This window comes from Panulirus ornatus, chromosome 15 (genome assembly GCF_036320965.1).
Source record: "Panulirus ornatus isolate Po-2019 chromosome 15, ASM3632096v1, whole genome shotgun sequence".
In the NCBI taxonomy this organism is placed as follows: Eukaryota; Metazoa; Arthropoda; class Malacostraca; order Decapoda; family Palinuridae; genus Panulirus; species Panulirus ornatus.
The window spans coordinates 37,605,295-37,624,357 of NC_092238.1; the positions used below are offsets into that span (position 1 = coordinate 37,605,295).

At 41.9% G+C, this 19,063-nt stretch overlaps 1 protein-coding gene across 3 annotated transcripts in view; it reads left to right on the forward strand.

Annotated features, from left to right (window-relative positions):
• CycH (cyclin H) overlaps positions 1 to 19,063 on the forward strand; it is a 77,965-nt gene that overhangs the window by 39,729 nt on the left and 19,173 nt on the right. For all 3 annotated transcript variants that reach the window (XM_071670796.1, XM_071670795.1, XM_071670797.1), the window contains exons 5-6: positions 6,998 to 7,199; positions 9,839 to 9,946. In XM_071670796.1, the coding sequence (XP_071526897.1) occupies positions 6,998 to 7,199; positions 9,839 to 9,946 (310 nt within the window). The remainder of the gene's footprint in view (positions 1 to 6,997; positions 7,200 to 9,838; positions 9,947 to 19,063) is intronic.

A 19,063-nucleotide genomic window follows, 5' to 3' on the forward strand; every position in this document is an offset into this window, starting at 1 on the left:
GTTGAGTATTCCTGGTAAATTATATGGGAGGGTATTGATTGAGAGGGTGAAGGCGTGTACAGAGCATCAGATTGGGGAAGAGCAGTGTGGTTTCAGAAGTGGTAGAGGATGTGTGAATCAGGTGTTTGCTTTGAAGAATGTATGTGAGAAATACTTAGAAAACAAATGGATTTTTATGTGGCATTTATGGATCTGGAGAAGGCATATGATAGAGTTGATAGAGATGCTGTGTGGAAGGTATTAAGAATATATGGTGTGGGGGGCAAGTTGTTAGAAGCAGTGAAAAGTTTTTATCGAGAATGTAAGGTATGTGTACGTGTAGGAAGAGAGGAAAGTGATTGGTTCTCAGTGAATGTAGGTTTGTGGCAGGGGTGTATGATGTCTCCATGGTTGTTTAATTTGTTTATGGATGGGGTTGTTAGGGAGGTGAATGCAAGAGTTTTGGAGAGAGGGGCAAGTATGCAGTGTGTTGTGAATGAGAGAGCTTGGGAAGTGAGTCAGTTGTTGTTCGCTGATGATATAGCGCTGGTGGCTGATTCATGTAAGAAACTGCAGAAGCTGGTGACTGAGTTTGGTAAAGTGTGTGAAAGAAGGAAGTTAAGAGTAAATGTGAATAAGAGCAAGGTTATTAGGTACAGTAGGGTTGAGGGTCAAGTCAATTGGGAGGTAAGTTTGAATGGAGAAAAACTGGAGGAGGTAAAGTGTTTTAGATATCTAGGAGTGGATCTGGCAGCGGATGGAAGCGGAAGTGAATCATAGGGTGGGGAAGGGGGCGAAAATTCTGGGAGCCCTGAAGAATGTGTGGAAGTCGAGAACATTATCTCGGAAAGCAAAAATGGGTATGTTTGAAGGAATAGTGGTTCCAACAATGTTGTATGGTTGCGAGGCGTGGGCTATGGATAGAGTTGTGCGCAGGAGGGTGGATGTGCTGGAAATGAGATGTTTGAGGACAATATGTTGTGTGAGGTGGTTTGATCGAGTAAGTAATGTAAGGGTGAGAGAGATGTGTGGAAATAAAAAGAGTGTGGTTGAGAGAGCAGAAGAGGGTGTTTTGAAATGGTTTGGGCACATGGAGAGAATGAGTGGGGAAAGATTGACCAAGAGGATATATGTGTCGGAGGTGGAGGGAACGAGGAGAAGAGGGAGACCAAATTGGAGGTGGAAAGATGGAGTGAAAAAGATTTTGAGTGAATGGGGCCTGAACATGCAGGAGGGTGAAAGGCGTGCAAGGAATAGAGTGAATTGGAGCGATGTGGTATACAGGGGTTGACGTGCTGTCAGTGGATTGAATCAAGGCATGTGAAGCGTCTGGGGTAAACCATGGAAAGCTGTGTAGGTATGTATATTTGCGTGTGTGGACGTGTGTATGTACATGTGTATGGGGGGGGTTGGGGCATTTCTTTCGTCTGTTTCCTTGCGCTACCTCGCAAACGCGGGAGACAGCGACAAAGTATAAAAAAAAAAAAAAAAATTATTATACTTTGTAGCTTTCTCACATGTTAGCGAGGTAACGTAAGGAAACAAACAAAAGAATGGCCCAACCCACCCACATACACATGGATATTCATACACGTCCACACACTCACATATACATACCTATACATTTCAACGTATACATATGTGTACATACGCAGACATATACATATATATACGTGTACATAATTCATATTGTCTGTCTTTATTCATTCCCATTGCCACCTCACCACACATGGAATAACAATCCCCTCCCCCCTCATATGTGCGAGGTAGCGCTAGGAAAAGACAACAAAGGCCCCATTCGTTCACACTCAGTCTCTAGCTGTCATGTAATAATGCACCGAAACCACAGCCCCCTTTCCACATCCAGGCCCCACAGAACTTTCCATGGTTTACCCCAGACGCTTCACATGCCCTGGTTCAATCCATTGACAGCACGTCGACCCCAGTATACCACATCGATCCAATTCACTCTACTCCTTGCATGCCTTTCACCCTCCTGCATATTCAAGCCCCGATCTCTCAAAATCTTTTTCACTCCATCCTCCCATCTCCAATTTGGTCTCCTGCTTCTCCTTGTTCCCTCTACCTCTGACACACATATCCTCTTTGTCAACCTTTCCTCACTCCTTCTCTCCATATGTCCAAACCGTTTCAACACATTCTCTTCTGCTCTCTCAACCACACTCTTTTCATTTCCACACATCTCTCTTACCCTTTCATTAGTTAATCGATCAAACCACCTCACATCACACATTGTCCTTAAACTTTTCAATTTCCAACACATCCACCCTCTGCCGTACAACCCTATCTATGGCCCATGCATTGCTACCATATAATATTGTTCGAACTATGATAAAGAATGAAAAAAGATATATATGTATATGTATGATTATGTGCGTATATGTGTATATACATATGTGTATGAGAGTGGATGGGTATTTTTTCGTATGTTTACTGGTGCTGCCTCGCTAACACAGGAAATGGCAATGGCAATCAAGTATAATCCTGGATGTTGATAGGAAGCTGTGGTTTCGATGCATTATATGTTACATTCAGAGACTGTGTGAAAGAATGTGGCCCCTTTTTTTTTTGTCTGTGTTCCTGGCTCTACCTCGCTGATGCAGCGGGTGGTGATGCTTTTTCCTGTGGTGTGGGTTTGTGCTGGGAATGTATGAAGACAAGCAAGTATGAATATGTACATGTGTATATATGTATATGTCTGTTTATGTGTATGCATATGTGTATATGTTGAAATGTGCATTATACATGACAGCTAGAGACTGAGTGTGAACGAATGTGGCCTTTGTTGTCTTTTCCTAGCATTACCTCGTGCACATGCGGGGGGAGGGGGTTGTTATTTCATGTGTGGCGGGATGGCAGTGGGAATGAATAAAGGCAGACAGCATGAATTATGTACATGTGTATATATGTGTATGTCTGTGTGTGTATATATATGTATATGTTGAGATGTATATGTGCATGTGTGGACGTGTATATATATACATGTGTATATGGGTGGGTTGGGCCATTCTTTCGTCTGCTTCCTAGTACTACCTCGCTAACGCGAGACACAGCGACAAAGTATAATAAAATAAATGAATGAATAAACATAGAAATGTTGACATGTATTTATTTGTTTATTTATTTTGCTTTGTCGCTGTCTCCAGCGTTAGCGAGGTAGCGGAAGGAAACAGACGGAAGAATGGCCCAACCCACCCACATGCACATGTATATACATACACGTCCACACATGCAAATATACATACCTATACATCTCAACGTATACATATATATACACACACAGACATACATATATACACATTTGCATAATTCATACTGTCTGCCTTTATTCATTCCCATCACCACCCCACCACACATGAAATAACAACCCTCTCCCCCCTCATGTGCGCGAGGTAGCGTTAGGAAAAGACAACAAAGGCCACATTCGTTCACACTCAGTCTCTAGCTGTCATGTAATAATGCACCGAAACCACAGCTCCCTTTCCACATCCAGGCCCCACAGAACTTTCCATGGTTTACCCCAGACACTTCACATGCCCTGGTTCAATCCATTGATAGCACGTCGACCCCGTTATACCACATCGTTCCAATTTGACTCTATTCCTTGCACGCCTTTCACCCTCCTGCATGTTCAGGCCCCAATCACTCAAAATCTTTTTCACTCCATCTTTCCACCTCCAATTTGGTCTGCCACTTCTCCTCGTTCCCTCCACCTCTGACATATATATCCTCTTTGTCAATCTTTCCTCACTCATTCTCTCTGTGTGACCAAACCATTTCAAAACACCCTCTTCTGCCCTCTCAACCACACTCTTTTTTTACCACACATCTCTCTTACCCTATTATTACTTACTCGATCAAACCACCTCACACCACATATTGTCCTCAAACATCTCATTTCCAGCACATCCACCCTCCTCCGCACAACTCTATTTATAGCCCACGCCTCGCAACCATGTAACATTATTGGAACTACTATTCCTTCAAACATACCCATTTTTGCTTTCCGAGATAATGTTCTCGACTTCCACACATTCTTCAACGCTCCCAGAACTTTTGCTCCCTCCCCCACACTGATTCACTTCCGCTTCCATGGTTCCATCCGCTGCCAAATCCACTCCCAGATATCTAAAACACTTTACTTCCCCCAGTTTTTCTCCATTCAAACTCACCTCCCAATTGACTTGACCTTCAACCCTACTGTACCTAATAACCTTGCTCTTATTCACATTTACTCTTAACTTTCTTCTTTCACACACTTTACCAAACTCAGTCACCAGCTTCTGCAGTTTCTCACATGAATCAGCCACCAGCGCTGTATCATCAGCGAACAACAACTGACTCACTTCCCAAGCTCTCTCATCCACAACAGACTTCATACTTGCCCTCTTTCCAAAACTCTTGCATTCACCTCCCTAACAACCCCATCCATAAACAAATTAAACAACCATGGAGACATCACACACCCCTGCCGCAAACCTACATTCACTGAGAACCAATCACTTTCCTCTCTTCCTACACGTACACATGCCTTACATCCTCGATAAAAACTTTTCACTGCTTCTAACAACTTGCCTCCCACACCATATATTCTTAATACCTTCCACAGAGCATCTCTATCAACTCTATCATATGCCTTCTCCAGATCCATAAATGCTACATACAAATCCATTTGCTTTTCTAAGTATTTCTCACATACATTCTTCAAAGCAAACACCTGATCCACACATCCTCTCCCACTTCTGAAACCACACTGCTCTTCCCCAATCTGATGCTCTGTACATGCCTTCACCCTCTCAATCAATACCCTCCCATATGATTTACCAGGAATACTCAACAAACTTATACCTCTGTAATTTTAGCACTCACTCTTATCCCCTTTACCTTTGTACAATGGCACTATGCACGCATTCCGCCAATCCTCGGGCACCTCACCATGAGTCATACATACATTAAATAACCTTAACAATACAGTCACCCCCTTTTTTAATAGATTCCACTGCAATACCATCCAAACCTGCTGCCTTGCTGGCTTTCATCTTCCGCAAAGCTTTTACTACCTCTTTTCTGTTTACCAAATCATTTTCCCTAACCCTCTCACTTTGCACACCATCTCGACTAAAACACCCTATATCTGGCACTCTATCATCAAACACATTCAACAAACCTTCAAAATACTCACTGCATCTCCTTCTCACATCACCACTACTTGTTATCACCTCCCCATTAGCGCCCTTCTCTGAAGTTCCCATTTGCTCCCTTGTCTTACGCACTTTATTTACCTCCTTCCAGTACATCTTTTTATTCTCCCTAAAATTTAATGATACTCTCTCACCCCAACTCTCATTTGCCCTCTTTTTCACCTCTTGCACCTTTCTCTTGACCTCCTGTCTCTTTCTTTTATACATCTCCCACTCAATTGCATTTTTTCCCTGCAAAAATCGTCCAAATGCCTCTCTCTTCTCTTTCACTAATAATCTTACTTCTTCATCCCACCACTCACTACCCTTTCTAATCAACCCACCTCCCACGCTTCTCATGCCACAAGCATCTTTTGCGCAATCCATCACTGCTTCCCTAAATACATCCCATTCCTCCCCCACTCCCCTTACTTCCATTGTTCTCACCTTTTTCCATTCTGCACTCAGTCTCTCCTGGTACTTCCTCACACAAGTCTCCTTCCCAAGCTCACTTACTCTCTTCACCTTCTTCACCCCAACATTCACTCTTCTTTTCTGAAAACCCATACAAATCTTCACCTTAGCCTTCACAAGATAATGATCAGACATCCCTCAATACATACATACATACATATACTTATATATATCTCTCTTTTTAAGCCAGGTATTCCCAATCAGCAGTCCTTTTTCAGCACATAAATCTACAAGCTCTTCACCATTTCCATTTACAACACTGAACACCCCATTTACACCAATTATTCCCTCAACTGCCACATTACTCACCTTTGCATTCAAATCACCCATCACTATAACCTGGTCTTGTGCATCAAAACTACTAACACACTCAGCTGCTCCCAAAACATTTGCCTCTCATGATCTTTCTTCTCATGCCCAGGTGCATATGCATCAATAATCACCCATTTCTCTCCATGGACTTTCAGTTTTACCCGTATCAATCTAGAGTTTACATTCTTACACTCTATCACATACTCTCACCACTGCTGTTTCAGGAGTAGTGCTACTCCTTCCCTTGCTCTTGTTCTCTCACTCACCCCTGCCTTTACTCCCAAGACATTCCCAAACCACTCTTCCCCTTTACCCTTGAGCTTTGTTTCACTCAGAGCCAAAACATGCAGGTTCCTTTCCTCAAACATACTACCTATCTCTCCTTTTTTCTCATCCAGGTTACATCCACACACATTTAGACACCCCAATCTGAGCCTTCGAGGAGGATGAGCACTCCCCGTGTGACTCCTTCTTCTGTTTCCCTTTTTAGAAAGTTAAGATACAAGGAGGGGAGGGTTTCCAGCTCCTCGCTCATGTCCCCTTTAGTTACCTTCTACGACACGTGAGGAATGGGTGGGAAGTATTCTTTCTCCCCTATCCCCAGGGATATGTTTATGTTGGTTTGTATATGTATGTATAACTATGTGTATATGGGTCTTTCTTTGTCTGTTTCCTGGCACTACCTCGCTGATGCGGGAAATGGCGATCAAGTATAATAATGATGTATATTCATTATAATATATATATTATAAAAAGTATAAAAAAGTATTTATTATATTGTCCCTTGGGATATGGGAGAGAATACTGCCCATATATGTCTTGCGTGTCGTAGAAGGTGACTAAGAGTTGTGGTAGTGGGTGGCTGGAAATCCTCTCTTCTTGTATTACTTTCCAAGAGAAGGAACAGAATAAGGAGCCTAGTGAGAAATTTTTCCTTTAAGGCTGTGTCACGTGTTTGTGATGCTACCTCGCTAATTCGGGAAATGGTGAGCATGTATGAAAAAATGTAATATAAACCTTTTTTTTTTCAGAGTAACATGTGTATACCTAGCATGCAAAATTGAGGAGTTCTACGTGACCATTAATGACTTTGTTCATAATGTTCGTGGAGATAAGGAGAAAGCAGCTGAGATTATTCTTAATAACGAACTTCAGCTTACTCAAGAATTACAGTTTCATCTCATTATTCACCAACCATTCCGTCCAGTTGAAGGCTTACTTATTGACATTAAGGTTAGTGAATTGTAGTTCTATGTATATCAGGCCTGTTTAAATCTGTACATGTTCTTCAAGTTTTGCACTATTGTATATTTTCATATATTCTTCGTAACACATTTACACGGTCATAGTCAGTCCTTCATTCATTCCTTACCCTCACTGTACCTACTTACATAATTTTAAGTATCTTAATCAGGTACATCCCAATCAGTCTTTTCAACGTTGTTTTCTCTTTCGCAGTAGCTTAAGTCATATATAAAAACTTTTTTGTTTCTGTTGTTAAGGCACTTCAACCCAGTTGCAATCCATGCATTTAGTTATTTTAACCATCCCTTGTTACAAAATGAAATCTCAACGTTTGGAACCATGCTGATATAGGACTTATCCTACAATCCACCAGTTTACCCAGTTATCCCTCTCCCTGTTGTCTTATGTTATGGATTACTGTCTTCTGTATTCAGACTTCTTGAGAAATTAGTACACAGCAGAGTCACCCAAATATCCTACAGTCACTCGCATAGCACAGCTTTATACCGTCTTTCTACTACCAAACTGCAACTCATGCAAACCTTGCACAATACATCCTGGAAGGCTTTAACCATTGACAAACCCCCTCCAATGCAGCTTTAGTGGTTAGAGATATCAGCAAAGCTTTTGACACCATCCCCAACACATCCCTATAAACCTTGCACAAAAATGACAAAGAATGGTTTGCTGACTTCTGAGCTGGCCATCAGACCAGAGGCATTTAGGCTTCAGTTTCAGATGTTTTTGGCTATATATTGGAGTTCCCAAAGGGCAGTTCTATCTCCAACTCTCTCTAGTTTTCCTTGTTTGATTGCTAATTATCTCTGTCAGACCTAGGTGAAAGGGCTACTGTATGAGCATGACTTCACAACCACATTGCAGCTCCCTGACACTACCCAGGCCACAACAGACATGCTACTCTGCATCATGCAATTAGAACACTGGTTTACTGAAGACAGAATATTTACATCATTACAGAAATCCATATTCATGCTCTTAACCTCAGATAGACTTGAATCCAACCTGTGACCTAACATCACCCAGAATGGTCAACCACTCCCACTCAACATAAGAAATACTTGACATTCACCCCGATACTACCACCATCAATAAAAAGGCCTCTTAACTCGGTTTTCTCACATTCCATCCTTCTATCTCATCCTTGGTTTCCCCTACTCCATGCTTCCTCCTTTTATTCTCTCCATATGTCCATACCATTACATCAAACCCTCTTCAGCCCTATCATCCACACTCCCCTCAGTCATCCTCAGCTCAGCTTCTTCCTTTCATATACTCTCCTAAACTTAAACACCAGCTTCTGTAGTGTGACACTTGAGTCTGCCACCAGAGTCATGTCATCTGCAAACATCTTCTGACTTACTTCCCATGTCTTCCCACCCTCCAGCAGACTGTAGAGTGGTCCCTCTCTCCCAAGCTGTCTCATTTACTTCCCGCACCATAAACACATTAAGCAGCCATGATAGCTTTTCACACCTTTGATGAAGACCCACCTTCGCATGGAAACACTCATCTTCTCTTCCATCTTGCACATGTTTCTTACTCTTTTGGTAAAGTCTTCTCTGTTACAAGGAGTTTCCTTACCACATTATAATTAAGAGCTTCAAGAAGTATCTGTCAACCCTTTACACTCATTCCTCCATTCCATAAATGCCGCATACAAATCCCATTTTTCTGTAAGTATGATTCATACAAAATCCTCAAGGCAAACACCTGGTGTAAACATTCTCTGCCATTTCTGAATTCAGCTACATTCAACAGACTTTTACCCTGGTAATTTGAACATTTACCTTTGCATTTATGCACAAGTGTTTGGTGCTACTGGACTTTGCTTGCTTACACTGTAAGTGAAAAGTCACCTTTGGTGAGGCTGAACAATTGGGAACACAGTCTTGTCAAAGAATCCCTTACCCAATGGAGTTTACATTTCCCTGATAGTGGAAGTAGTGCAGCCATGAGTAGCAGGCCCTTGAAAAATAAAACACCTGGACTTTCATTAAAATTGATCCTGGATTAAGTGCAAATGATAAATGTGTGTATGTATTTATCCCTGGGGATGGTGTTAGCAGACTCTGCCTGCTCGAGGTTATGCCATGAATTAAAAGTCATCTTTGGCGAGGCTGTTTTATTGGGTGTACAGTCTTGTCAAAAAATTTTGCTCTAAAGGAGTAGAGCAGCCTTGAGCTGCAGGAGCCTTTAGTAGGGTCTTGAGTAACACTGGTACTACTCCTTCTCAAGAGGTTCCTGCCCTGAAGCTTCAGGGCTCTCCTACAATCATTAAAGGAAATGGATGAACTCCTTTGGAGTGAGAAGTTCTTTGACAAGATACTATTCTGATGATGCAACCTTGCTGAAGGTGGCTATTCACCCAAGTAGTAACCACAGGCAGGCTGAGTCTGGTAATGCTCAAAAGTTTTTTCATAAGAGTAAACATAACTTGGAGATACATATAAGTGACTTACGAGGCTGTATGCATGTAAAAACACCCTTGGTAGTGAAAATGGTCTTAAATAAGAGAAAAAAGAAGGAATTTTTCAGATGAACTATATCAGATTATGAAGTTTTTCTCTGCATAAAGTTGCAATACTTATGTAGTGTTTCATCAACAGACAAGGTTTCCTCAGCTGCGAGATCCAGAGCGGCTAAGGCCATCCATAGAAGAATTTTTAGAGAAAGTCAACCTCACAGATGCGATCTTACTCTATGCTCCAGGGCAGGTGAGAGAACTTGTGTAAAAGAAACTTTTTTTTTCTATGTAATGGGATTCTTCTTATTTCCCATGTATGTTTTCCTTTTCCCACATGAATGAGGTTTTGCCTGGAACAGGTGAAGAAATGGCCTCATTTGCTAACATCCCCTCTCTAGCTGTCATGTGTAGTGCACTGAAACCACAGTCCTCCATCCAAAACCAGGCCCCTCTGATCTTTCCGTGGTTTTCCCCAATCACTTCATATGCTCTGGTTCAGCCCATCTTCAGTATGTTATTCCCTGTTAAGTCCATTACTGCAATTCACTCTTCTCCTTTCATGCCTTGCAGCCTCCTGTATGTTCTAGCCCACAGCCTTCAAAGCATCTTTCATTCAATCCTTCCTCCTGTTCCATGTTCTTTCCATTTCTGACGTGTGCTGTCTTAGTCATCCTTTCCTCGCTTCGTCTTCTTTATATGTCCTGACCGTTTTGGCACACCATGCTGCTCTTACTACCACCTTCTCTCTTACCCTTTCATTTCTTATTCAGTCAACCCTCCTCACACTCCAAATTGTCTTCAAACATTTAATTTGCAACACATTTACCTAAACTGTTACATTTTGTCAAAGGCCCATGCCTTGCATTGAACGGACTAATATACCTTCAAACATTCCCATAATTGCCCTTAAAGACAGTGACCTATTTTTCCCACTTAATGCATCCAGGACCTTTGCTTCCTCTCTCACCGTATGGTTTACTTCATCTCCATAGTTCCAATTGCTGCCATATCCACTCTCAGGTATCTGAAACACTCCACTTCCCTCATGTACTCTCCATTCGAACTCACACTCCAGAGAACCATCTCTTTTTACAACCAAACTTTATAACTTTACTCTCAGTTTCCTCTTTTCACACACTTTTCCAGACTCAGACATTGGCTTCAGCAGTTTTTCATTTGAATTTGCCACTAGCACTGTATCCTCAACAAAGAACAACTGACTCACTTTCCAGCCTTCCCCAACCTAGTTAAGTTTATTGCCTTCAGGACCCAGTTTCTACCCCTGTCACTGTTGAAAACTCCTCACAACTGTCTCTCCTTTGAAGGTTTTTTAATTTCACCTCTTGACTTAATGAACATATTTGGTATTACTGTAAAATCCACCCTTTCTTGGAAACACCACATTATGGGAATAGCTATGTTTGCCTCTAAGAAACTGGGTGTCCTGTTTAGATGTCAAAACTTCTTTTCTTTTGGACAATTGCTCCGTTTATACAAAGGAATGATTCATCCTTGTATGGGGTACCGATCTTACATCTGGGGTAGTTCTAGATCTGCATCCTTACTTGACAGATGAGTTGAAAGTGGTCCAACTTATAAATTCTCCCAGGGTAATTTCAAATTTTGACCCTCTTGCATTACACCGCATTGTTGGTTTCTTTTGCCTCTTTTAGAGATATTACTCCGGTTTTTGCTCCCGTGAGCTGGTTGCTTGTGTGCATGAATAATATACACATATATTATTACAGCTCATCCTCCTTGAAGGCTCAGATTAGGGTGTCTAAATGTGTGTGGATGTAATCAAGATGAGAAAAAAGGAGAGATAGGTAGTATGTTTGAGGAAAGGAACCTGGATGTTTTGAAACGAAGCTCAAGGGTAAAGGGGAAGAGTGGTTTGGGAATGTCTTGGGAGTAAAGTCAGGGGTTGGTGAGAGGACAAGAGCAAGGGAAGGAGTAGCACTACTCCTGAAACAGGAGTGGTGGGAGTATGTGATAGAGTGCAAGAAAGTAAACTCTAGATTGATATGGGTAAAACTGAAAGTGGATGGAGAGAGAAGAGTGATTATTAGTGCATATGCACCTGGGCATGAGAAGAAAGATCATGAGAGGCATGTGTTTTGGGAGCAGCTAAATGAGTGTGTTAGTGGTTTTGATGAACAAGACCGGGTTATAGTGATGGGTGATTTGAATGCAAAGGTGAGTAATGTGGCAGTTGAGGGAATAATTGGTGTATATGGGGTGTTCAGTGTTGTAAATGGAAATGGTGAGGAGCTTGTAGATTTGTGTGCTGAAAAAGGATGGGTGTTTGGGAATACCTGGTTTAAAAAGAGAGATACACATAAGTATACATATGTAAGTAGGAGAGATGGCCAGAGAGCGTCATTGGATTACGTGTTAATTGATAGGTGCATGAAAGAGAGACTTTTGGATGTTAGTGTGCTGAGAGGTGCATTTGGAGGGATGTCTGATCATTATCTTGTGGAGGTGAAGGTGAAGATTTGTAGAGGTTTTCAGAAAAGAGGAGAGAATGTTGGGGTGAAGAGAATGGTGAGAGTAAGTGAGCTTGGGAAGGAGACTTGTGTGAGGAAGTACCAGGAGAGACTGAGTACAGAATGGAAAAAGGTGAGAACAAAGGACGTAAGGAGAGTGGGGGAGGAATAGGATGTATTTAGGGAAGCAGTGATAGCTTGCGCAAACGATGCTTGTGGCATGAGAAGCGTGAGAGGTGGGCAGATTAGAAAGGGTAGTGAGTAGTGGGATGAAGAAGTAAGATTATTATTGAAAGAGAAGAGAGAGGCATTTGGATGATTTTTGCAGGGAAATAATGCAAATGAGTTGGAGATGTATAAAAGAAAGAGACAGGAGGTCAAGAGAAAGGTGCAAGAGGTGAAAAAGAGGGCAAATGAGAGTTGGGGTGAGAGAGTATCATTAAATTTTAGGGAGAATAGAAAGATGTTTTGGAAGGATAACAAGTAGTGGTGATGTGAGAAGATGGAGTGAGTATTTTGAAGGTTTGTTGAATGTGTTTGACTATAGAGTGGCAGATATAGGATGTTTTAGTCGAGGTGGTGTGCAAAGTGAGAGGGTTAGGGAGAATGATTTGGTGAACAGAGAAGAGGTAGTAAACGCTTTGTGGAAGCTGAAAGCTGGCAAGACAGCGAGCTTGGATGGTATTGCAGTGAAATTTATGAAAAAAAGGCGGTGACTGTGTTGTTGACTGGTTGATAAGGTTATTTAATGTATGTATGACTCATGGTGAGGTGCCTAAGGATTGGCAGAATGCTTGCATAGTGCCATTGTACAAAGGCAAAGGGGATAGAGGTGAGTGTTCAGATTACAGAGGTTTAAGTTTGTTGAGTATTCCTGGGAAATTATATGAGAGGGTATTGATTGAGAGGGTGAAGGCATGTACTGAGCATCAGATTGGGGAAGAATAGTGTGATTTCAGAAGTGGTAGAGGATGAGTGGGTCAGGTGTTTGCTTTGAAGAATGTATGTGAGAAATACTTAGAAAAGCAAATGGATTTGTATGTAGCATTTATGGATCTGGAGAAGGGATGTGATAGAGTTGATAGAGATGCTTTTTGGAAGGTATTTAGAATACATGGTGTGGGAGGCAAGTTGTTAGAAGCAGTGAAAAGTTTTTATCAAGGATGTAAGGCATGTGTACGAGTAGAAAGAGAGGAAAGTGATTGGTTCTCAGTGAATGTAGGTTTGCGGCAGGGGTGTGTGATGTCTCCATGGTTGTTTAATTTGTTTTTGGATGGGTTGTTAGGGAGGTGAATGCAAGAGTTTTGGAAAGAGGGGCAAGTATGCAGTCTGTTGTGGATGAGAGAGCCTGGGAAGTGAGTCAGTTGTTGTTCCATGATGATACAGCATTGGTGGCTGATTTGGATGAGAAACTGCAGAAACTTATGACTGAGTTTGGTAAAGTGTGTGAAAGAAGAAAGCTGAGAGTAAAAGTGAAAAAGAGCAAGGTTATTAGGTACATTAGAGTTGAGGGATCAGTCAATTGGGAGGTAAGTTTGAATGGAGAAAAACTGGAGGAAGTGAAGTGTTTTAGATATCTGGGAGTGGATTTGGCAGCAGATAGAACCATGGAAGCGGAAGTGAGTCATAGGGTGGGGAAGGGGCGAAAGTTCTGGGAGCGTTGAAAAATATGTGGAAGACAAGAACGTTATTTCGGTAGGCAAAAATGGGTATGTTTGAAGGAATAGTGGTTCCAACAATGTTATATGGTCACGAGGCGTGGGCTATGGATAGAGTTTTGCAGAGGAGGGTGGATGTGCTGAAAATGAGACGTTTGAGGACAATATGTAGTGTGAGGTGGTTTGATCGAGTAAATAATGAAAGGATAAGAAAGATGTGTGGTAATAAAAAGAGTGTGGTTGCGAGAGCAGAAGAGGGTGTTTTGGAATGGTTTGGTCACATGGAGAGAATTAGTGAGGAAAGATTGACGATGAGGATATATGTGTCAGAGTTGGAGGGAATGAGGAGAAGTGGGAGACCAAATTGGAGGTGGAAAGATGGAGTGAAAAAGATTTTGAGTGATTGGGGCCTGAACATGCTGGAGGATGAAAGGCGTGAAAGGCACATATACATACCTATACATCTCAACGTATAAATATATATACACACACAGACATATACATATATACACCTATACATAATTCACACTGTTTGTCCTTATTCATTCCCGTCGCCACCCTGCCACACATGAAATGACAACCCCCTCCCCCCGAATGTGTGTGACGTAGTGCTAGGAAAAGACAGCAAAGGCCACATTCATTCACACTCAGTCTCTAGCTGTCTTGTATAATGCACCAAAACCACAGCTCCCTTTCCACATACAGACCCCACAGAACCTTCCATGGTTTACCCTAGATGCTTCACATGCCCTGGTTCAGTCCATTGACAGCACGTTGACCCCGGTGTACCACATCGTTCCAATTTACTTTAGTCCATGCACGCCTTTCACCCTCCTGCATGTTCAGGCCCCGATCACTCAAAATCGTTTTCACTCCATCTTTCCACCTCCAATTTGGTCTCCTGCTTCTCGTTCCCTCCACCTCAGACACATATATCCTCTTTGTCAATCTTTCCTCACTCATTCTCTCCATATGACCAAACTACTTCAAAACACCGTCTTCTGCTCTCTCAACCACACTCATTTTATTACCACACATCTCTCTTACCCATTCATTACTTACTCGACCAAACCACCTCACATCACATATTGTCCTCAAACATCTCATTTCCAGCACATCCTTCCTCCTCTGCACAACTCTAAATGCTACATTCAAATCCATTTGCTTTTCTAAGTATTTCTCACATACATTCTTCAAAGCAAACACCTGATCGACACATCCTCTACCACTTCTGAAACCACACTGCTCTTCCCCAATCTGATGCTCTGTACATGCCTTCACCCTCTTAGTCAATACCCTCCCATATAATTTGCCAGGAATACTCAACAAACTTATACCTCTGTAATTTGAGCTCTCACCTTTATCCCCTTTGCCTTTGTACAGTGGCACTATGCAAGCATTCCACCAATCCTCAGGCACCTCATCATGAGTCATACATACATTGAATAACCTTACTAGCCAGTCAATGACACAGTCACCCCCGTTTTTTAATAAATCCCACTGCAATACCATCTAAACCCGCTGCCTTGCAAGCTTTCATCTTCCGTAAAGCTTTTACTACCTCTTCTCTGTTTACCAAATTATTTTCCTTAACTCTCTCACTTTGCACACCACCTCGACCAAAACACCCTAAATCTGCCACTCTAAAATCAAACACATTCAACAAACCTTCAAAATACTCACTCCATCTCCTTCTCACATCACCACTACTTGTTATCACCTCTCCATTAGCCCCCTTCACTGAAGTTCCCATTTGTTCCCTTGTCTTACGCACTTTATTTACCTCCTTCCAAAACATCTTTGTATTCCCCCTAGAATTTAATGATACTCTCTCACCCTCTTTTTCACCTCTTGCACCGTTCTCTTGACCTCCTGCCTCCTTCTTTTATACATCTCCCACTCATTTGCATTATTTCCCTGCAAAAATCATCTGAATGCCTCTCTCTTCTCTTTCAATATAATCTTACTTCTTCATGCCACCATTCACTACCCTTTCTAATCTGCCCACCTCCCATGCTTCTCATGCCACAAGCATCGTTTGCGCAAGCTATCACCGCTTCCCTAAATACATCCCATTCCTCACTCACTCTCCTTACGTCCTTTGTTCTCACCTTTTTCCATTCTGTACTCAGTCTCTCCAGGTACTTCCTCACACAAATCTCTTTCCCAAGCTCACTTACTCTCACCACTCTTTTCACCCCAACATTCTCTCTTCTTTTCTGAAAACCTCTACAAATCTTCACCTTCGCCTCCACAAGATAATGATTAGACATCCCTCCAGCTTCACCTCTCAGCACAACATCCAAAAGTCTCTCTTTCGCTTGCCTATCAGTTTACACATAATCCAATAACACTCTCTGGCCATCTCTCCTACTTACATACGTATACTTATGTATACCTCTCTTTCTAAACCAGGTATTCCCAATCATCTGGCCTTTTTCATCGCACAAATCTACAAGCTCCTCACCATTTCCATTTACAACAGTGAACACCCCATGTACACCAATTGTTCCCTCAGCTGCCACATTACTCACCTTTGCATTCAAATCACCCATCACTATAACCTGGTCTCGTGCATCAAAACTACTAACACACTCACTCAGCTGCTCCCAAAACACTTGCCTCTCATGATCTTTCTTCTCATGCCCAGTTGCATATGCACTAATAATCACCCATCTCTCTCCATCCACTTTCAGTTTTACCCATATCAATCTAGAGTTTACTTTCTTGCACTCTATCACATACTCCCACCACTCCTGTTTCAGGAGTAGTGCTACTCCTTCCCTAGCTCTTGTCCTCTCACCAACCCCTGACTTTACTCCCAAGACATTCCCAAACCATTCTTCCCCTTTACCCTTGAGCTTCGTTTTACTCAGAGCCAAAACATGCAGGTTCCTTTCCTCAAGCATACTGCCTGTCTCCCCTTTTTTCTCATCTTGGTTACATCCACACACATTTAGACACCCCAATCTGAGCCTTCGAGGAGGATGAGCTGTAATAATATATGTGTATATTATTCATGGAAATTATATATATTTTCTTTGTTGCCTAGGCAATGCCAAAAATGATGTGCTAAACCTCATATCATTTTGATGGTTAGTGAGCAGCTAATTTGAACAATTATGAGTGAAGGATGTGGAAACATTGTATGGGATAGCCAGAAGTTGCTCCTGGCTACACTCGTCTGCTGTTTACCATACTGGGATTTTTAATGCCCCAGAGCTTACACAGCCCACTTTTACTTGGCTGCCAAAGGCATCCTTGTCATATATGGCACATCATCAGTCATTAGGGTAAACAAAGCCCATGAACATTAGTGTCTGTATGATGATTTCTGGCACCTGCTATGAAAGTCAACACATGATGACTCCAGGCATTTATGGGTTAAGATAGGCTGAGCTGTGGGTTTAGAAGAACTCCAACACACTTGCAGAATCATATTCTTTTTCTTATAACATTCATGAAACTGCAGCATCTTACCTCCTATCAACTTGGGCATCTTATCCATTCACTCATGATCCTTAGGAATGCTCTTTACTTATCTTCGACTTCAGACCTGTCCATCATCTAACCATCAGAGTCAGTTTGTACACTCTTAATTATCTGGTTTCTGTTGACAATCACTTTCAGTTTCATCTTAGACTGACAGTCTTTTTTCTCTGTGTGCCATGGTTCCTTTGCTTTCTCTTATACATAGTGTGCTAAATTGAAAAATTCATTCCCACTTTCCATTACATTTCATTCTTTTCCTGTATTACACTTTTACCCACATTTTCTGACAAGACTTCCCCAAAATGTGCTGTATGCCTTACCTTGCCTTCTTGCTCTAGGAGCCCTTTTTATGGAGCTCCTGAAACACTCAGGAAGCCAGTCATATATGCAGGGTGGGACCATGGGTCAAGGAGTGTGATGATATTTGTATGTCTATGTGAGATGAGTGCAGGACAGAATTTGTTGTGCATAAGATATGATAGCAGCTGGGATGACTTAGTCCTCTCTTCCTCTTTGTTAGCTCCACACCACTATTTCATTTTTCCAGTTTGTACTAACACATGCAGTATTTTCTCCATGCTAAACACTTATTGCCACCTGCAGGTTTCCCACAGGCCCTGTAGGAGGGTGGAATTGTATCTTAGAACTCAAATGCCATTGAGTACCATCCAATTTTTGTGAATTTGTTCACTTCATTATGTTGGTCTGAAGCTGGGAATCTGCTTGAATAACTAATTATGATGCACATGATCGGCTTCTTTGTTAATATTGTTAAAAGTATAGAATAGAATATTAATTATTTCATATTATTATTATACTTAGTTGCAGTCTCCTGCATTAGGGAGGTAGCACAAGGAAACAGACGAAAGAATGGCCCAAACCACCCACATACACATGTACATACATAAACGCCTACACACACACACACATATACATACCTATACATTTCAATGTATACATACGTATACATACATAGACATATACATATATATACACATGCCTTCACCCTATCAATCAATACCCTCCCATTATTGTCGCCAACCTGCCACATATGAAAAAATAGCAGCCACCCCCCCACACGTGCGTGCCCAAGAGGTAGCATTAGGAAAAGACAACTAAGGCCACATTCATTCACACTCAGTCTCTAGCAGGCATGTGTAATGCACTGAAACCACAGCTCCCTTTCCACATCCAGTGCTCCACAAAACTTTCCATGGTTTACACCAGACGCTTCACATGCCCTGGTTTGGTTCAATCCATTGACAGCACGTCGACCCCGGTATACCAATCTTTCCAGTTCACTCTATTCCTTGCACTTCTTTCACCCTCCTGTATGTTCAGGCCCCAATTGCTCAAAATCTTTTTCACTCCATCCTTCCACCTCCAATTTGATCTCCCTCTTCTCCTCGTTCCCTCCACCTCTGACACACATATCCTCTTTGTCAATCTTTCCTCACTCATTCTCTCCATGTGTTCAAACCATTTCAATACACCCTCTTCTGCTCTCTCAACCACACTCTTTTTATTACCACACATCTCTCTTACCCTTTCATTTCTTACTTGATCGAACCACCTCACACCACACATTGTCCTCAAACATTTCATTTCCAACACATCCATCCTCCTCCGCACAACCCTATCTATAGCCCATGCCTCGTAACCATATAACATTGTTGGAACCACGATTCCTTCATACACACCCATTTTTGCTCTCCGAGGTAACGTTCT